The following is a 4895-nucleotide window of genomic DNA, read 5'->3' on the forward strand; positions in this document are numbered from 1 at the left end:
AGAGTGTGTTGTGGCATCTAGTTGTGACAAGTTTCAAAGCCCTAGCTAATTTGCTGAAAATGGGATTTTCATAAACAGAAAAAAAAGAGAAAAACCCAAAACACAAACAGCAGTGAGAAAGCATTTACATATTTCCTCTGTTGAATAAAATTGTTACTGTTCAATCATGTATGTAGAGACACAGGATCAATACATTGACTCCAGCAATTAAACACACAACAAGGTCAGTGAAAGGAGAAAAGGCCATTAAAAAAATTCATCCTTGAACTCCATCTGAGACCAATTACCTGTCACTAATCTGTAACCATAAGAGTGCCCCTATTAGGTTATTATTGCAAACTAACACTGAATCAGTTGAGTAAAAGATCAGTCATGTTTATTGCACGGGGACCACTCACACTGTAAATGACTCTTTCTGGAATACATTAAAAGGCTGAAATTCAGCTCTATATAGCTTTTTACAAAAAGTAATGTTTACCTTCTGAGTTGCTTTTTTCCCTTCCTTAAGCAGGTTCATACTATCAGGTAAAAGAAGAAGACCAATTCCTAACATGCACTCCTGCTATTCCAATGCTACACAGCAATAATTAACGGTTAAAGCAACTTTGGAAGTGCAACAGATATTACCAATTATGTCCTCTCAGTCCCAGACATTTACCTTTGTAAATGGCTTCAGGGCTTTGTACAAATAAAGACTCAAAGAGTTAGTTGCGTAAGGATAAAACAGAAGACTACAGGCACCAGTGCAAAGGTATTGACCAGACTGATGAACAGTGGACTTTGCAGTTCAAAAGTATAAATTTACTCTTAAATTTAAAAAGTGCCTGTGCAGCTCTTCAAAGAACTGTCTTCAAAGTTATTTTTATCTGTAATTCCAGGTGAAAGCGTGAGCTGTCCAAGACAGGGAACAAAATATTTTCCAATGCAATGCCATCTTGTGGTAAAAGGGAAAATTGGCAGTGCCATCCGGCCTGGGTTTAAATGTGCAGGGACTCTGCTGCTCCGTCGTGTGCAAATCAAGCTTAGAACTGAACTAGGCATCAGAATTTGAGAATTGGCCATTTGTCTTCATTTTACACGACTGGCATTTTATTTTCATTCCAACAACACTGCTATGGCATTATACTTAGAATCATTTCTCTCCCTCCAAAGTTTAAAGGCAGAGATGTGATACAAGTTAGTAGAGAATTTTATCTAGTATTAAAACTCACATCACTTTCCTTGGCTACAGTTAAGTGCTTTCATGAGCTTGTTTTTAAGGTACCAGGGATCAGCTTGAAATGTCACAGCCATACAAGCCAAATAACTGTATAGCTATAAAAGGATTCTTCCATAGCCCATTTGTTTAAAAATAGCACAGAGGTATCTTTGACCCAGCTGACCTTTGAGCACACACAGTATCACCCGATCACCCCACTTACCATGATGTCTGATGAAACATCTGCCAGGTGATACTGCTTTCCAAATGCAGCTCCTCCTCTGCCTTCTCTTTAGGGAGACTTGCCCGCAAGACCCATGTCAGCCTCTGTGGAGCTGCGATACAGTACTTGAATTTTGGTCCGTTGTTGAACACTTACAGGCACTGCCTCACATCAATAACCGTCAGACATAATGATATGCTACAAAAAAAGGAAACAACAACAAGAAAACAAAACAAACTAACAAACAAAATCCAAGTAAAAAGTATTTTCCTGTTTCTCAGTCTCAGACCTGCTTGGTGTTTGGCCTCCCCACATGCAAGCAGAGGTAGGGGAGGCTGCGACGCCTCGTTGCCCTCATGGTAGCCACATCCCTCCACACCACAGAACACGAGAGTGCTTTTGGCATTGGCCTCCCTTTCCACATAGGCTCTACCATGCATTTTCCGCCTCAGCACCACTTGTGGTGCTGGCAGGAGACAACTTTGGGGCCGCCACAGCCCTCGCACAGCCCTAGTCTGGGAGAGTGCTGGGGATTTGACCAGCATCATTGGAAGCGCCTGCTCATAAGTCATGGCCACAGGAACCAAGAGGAATTAACCCACGGTGACCCTCCAGCAGCTGGGAGAAGGGAGATGTGTAAGGAGTAGTGGCCCTCCATCAGGTGGGGGCTGCGGCTCCCAACTTTACTGAAAATTGTAACCAAGAAAACTATCCAAACTAAACGATAGTCTAGAAAGCCAACATTTGTTTGTTACAGCACTGGGTGCTGTAACAGCATAGGGGATCTCTCTTCCCAACATGCACACCAAGTGACAAAAGCACACTGAAGATATATATGAAGAAAATAAATATTCATAGAAATCTAACACATATGCTAGTATACTGTGAAACTGCCTTTGCACAAATGTGCTGAATTTAGGGAAAGGTCTCTGGTGGTCGTTTTGAGGTATACTTTTAGTTTGTCCACATATGGTCACAACTCACAACTTGGCAATCTCTCCTTTTGCAACAGTCAGCAGAACCAGGATGCTCGGTACTGACTGGCACCCAAATTGCCATTTAACATGCAGACGCGCTTGTCTTGCTCATGCAAAGTTTACAATAAGGGGCCATTTCATTTTGGGCCCCTCACTATAAAACATTGAGGTGCTGGAGCATGTCCAAAGACAGGCAGCAAAGCTGGGGAAGGGTCTGAGAAACAAGTTTTATGAGAAGCAGCTGAAGGAGCTGGGGTTATCTAGTCTGGAGAAGAGGAGGCTGAGGGGAGACATGATCACTCTCTACAACTACTGGAAAGGAGGCTGTAGTGAGGTGGAGGTCTGTCTTTTCTCTCACAGTAACAAATGGTAGGACAAAAGGAAACAGGCTCAAGTTGCACCACAGGTTTACACAGGGCATTAGGAAGATTTTTTTCAAGTAGAGGGTTGTTAAGCGTTGGAATGGGCTGCGCAGCGAGGTGTTGGAGTTACCATCCTTGGAGGTATTTAAAAGATGCACAGTTGAGGTGCTGAGTGACGTGGTTTGGCGATGGGCTTGGCAGTGTGAGGTCAGACTTGATGATCTTAAAGGTCTTTTCCAACCAAAATGATTCAGTAATTCCTTCCGTCCTTTGTACTCTAACTAAGCAAAGGCGGTCTGCCATCACGAACACCTGCTTATCTCATCCGCCACCCCTCTGCAGCCCTCCACCGCCCCCGCGCTCCCTCCCGCGGCGGGTGCAAGCGGGACTACAGCTCCCGGCAGGCAGTGCGGCGGCGCGCTTCCGGCGCGCTGGGACGGAAGGGCTTCTGTTCTCTTCCGTTCCGGGGTCGGTGGCGGGAGCGGACTGCACGTGTAGCAGCAGCGCGGTGCGGCCCGGCCGCCGCCGCTGCTGCTATGGCGGCCGTGCGCGTGGAGGAGGTGCTGGCGGCCGCCGAGGAGCAGGAGGCGGAGAAGCGGCGGAGCATCACGGTGGAGAAGGAGCTGGAGCTGGAGTTCGACCTGGGCAACCTGCTGGCGCTGGACCGCAACCCGCCGGCGGCGGCAGGGCTGCGCGGGGCCGGTCCGCAGCGAGAGGCGCTGCTGCGGGCGCTGGCCCGCGACAACACGCAGCTGCTGGCGACCAGGCTCTGGGAGCTGCCGGCGGAGCGCGCTGGCGGGGCCGGGGGGCCGCTAGTGGCGCGACTGCCCGAACCGACCTTCCGCCTGCCGCGGGAGAAGCCGCCGCCGCGGCCGCGGCCGCCGACGCGCTGGGAGCAGTTCGCGCGGCTGAAGGGCATCCGCCGGCGCAAGCGGACCTCGCTCGTGTGGGACGAGCAGGCCAAGGAGTGGCGACGGCGCTGGGGCTACAAGCGGGCGGGCGGCGACCCGGCCCGCGCCTGGCTAGCGGAGGTTCCGGCGGGCGCCGACCCGGAGGAGGACCAGTTCGCCAGGCTGCGGCGAGAGAAGCGGGAGCGGGTGGCGCGCAACGAGCTCAACCGCCTGCGTAACCTGGCCCGCGCCCACCGCGCCGGAGCCGCCGGCCCCGCCGCGCCCCTCCATCCCACCGGCCACCAGAGCCGGGAGGAGCTGGGCCACGTCGCACGCGTCGCCCGCGTCTCCACCGCCTCGCTCGGCCGCTTCCAGCCCCGGCTGCCCAAGGAGCCGGCAGAGCCGCCGTCCCGCAACGGCGGCAGGAAGCGCCGCTTCGAGCCGCTGCTGGGCAATCTGGCGGCCGAGCGCAGCCGGCAGCTGGAGCTACTGCGGGACATGGGCAGCAAGAAGCCCGTCCTCGACATCACCCGAGCTGTCAACAAGCAGCTGCGGCAGGAGGAAGCCGAGGCGGCTGCCGCCAAGGGCAAGAAGCAGTCACAGCGGGGCAAGCGTGGCCGCCGGCAGCAGCGGGTGGGCCGCAGCGGCAAGAAGAGCGGAGCCCGGCGGCAGCAGCAGCGGCCTGCTGGCAGCAGCACCGGCACCAGCAGTGGTGGCAGGAGAAAGAAGGCGTAAGGAACAGAGGGACTGTGCACAGTATGGGGCTGGGGATGTCCACCAAGGCCTGGGAAGGGACTGCTGCTGCCAGCCTCCCACATGATGCTCTATTCCCATACCTATTTGTCAATAAATATGCTCCAGCCTTTCTAAAATGTTCAGTGTTTAGCCTGTTCAGTCAGGGAGGCCTGTGTTTTCATCCATGGGTAGTTGTTGTTTCATGAAGAGGGTTGGGAGCCCCAGTTTCACTGGGATGGATAGGTAACGTTGCTTCAGCATTTCCAGGCAGGACTGAAGCTGAGCAAAGCTGTCCCTTGCTCAGATAACTGGGACTGGGAGTGGACTGCAGCTGTGACCTGTGTTTTAGTCAAGCAATAGCCTGGTTAGACACAGATGTGAAGCACGAGGTTTCTGCTGTCTGGTCTGGGCAAGTGGCCTGACGGTGGAGCTCTTGCTCTGTAAGTCAACTTCTGCTTAGCTCTGTGGGATTTAGGTTTGGTTACAAAAGGAACATGAAAGCTTACTGTA

General features: G+C 52.2%; 1 protein-coding gene across 1 annotated transcript; it reads left to right on the forward strand.

Annotated features, from left to right (window-relative positions):
• The first annotated feature begins 3230 nt into the window (after positions 1 to 3230).
• Positions 3231 to 4522, forward strand: RRS1 (ribosome biogenesis regulator 1 homolog). Its single transcript, XM_061995522.1, has one exon. The coding sequence runs from the start codon at positions 3297 to 3299 to the stop codon at positions 4383 to 4385; it is 1089 nt and encodes a 362-aa protein (XP_061851506.1). The 5' UTR covers positions 3231 to 3296; the 3' UTR covers positions 4386 to 4522.
• Positions 4523 to 4895: the final 373 nt, after the last annotated feature.

This window comes from Colius striatus, chromosome 4 (assembly GCF_028858725.1).
Source record: "Colius striatus isolate bColStr4 chromosome 4, bColStr4.1.hap1, whole genome shotgun sequence".
NCBI classification, from domain to species: domain Eukaryota; kingdom Metazoa; phylum Chordata; class Aves; order Coliiformes; family Coliidae; genus Colius; species Colius striatus.

Bases quoted from the DNA above. Each gene is read 5' to 3' on its own strand.
- RRS1 (XM_061995522.1), top strand. From the start codon at position 3,297: ATGGCGGCCGTGCGCGTGGAGGAGGTGCTGGCGGCCGCCGAGGAGCAG.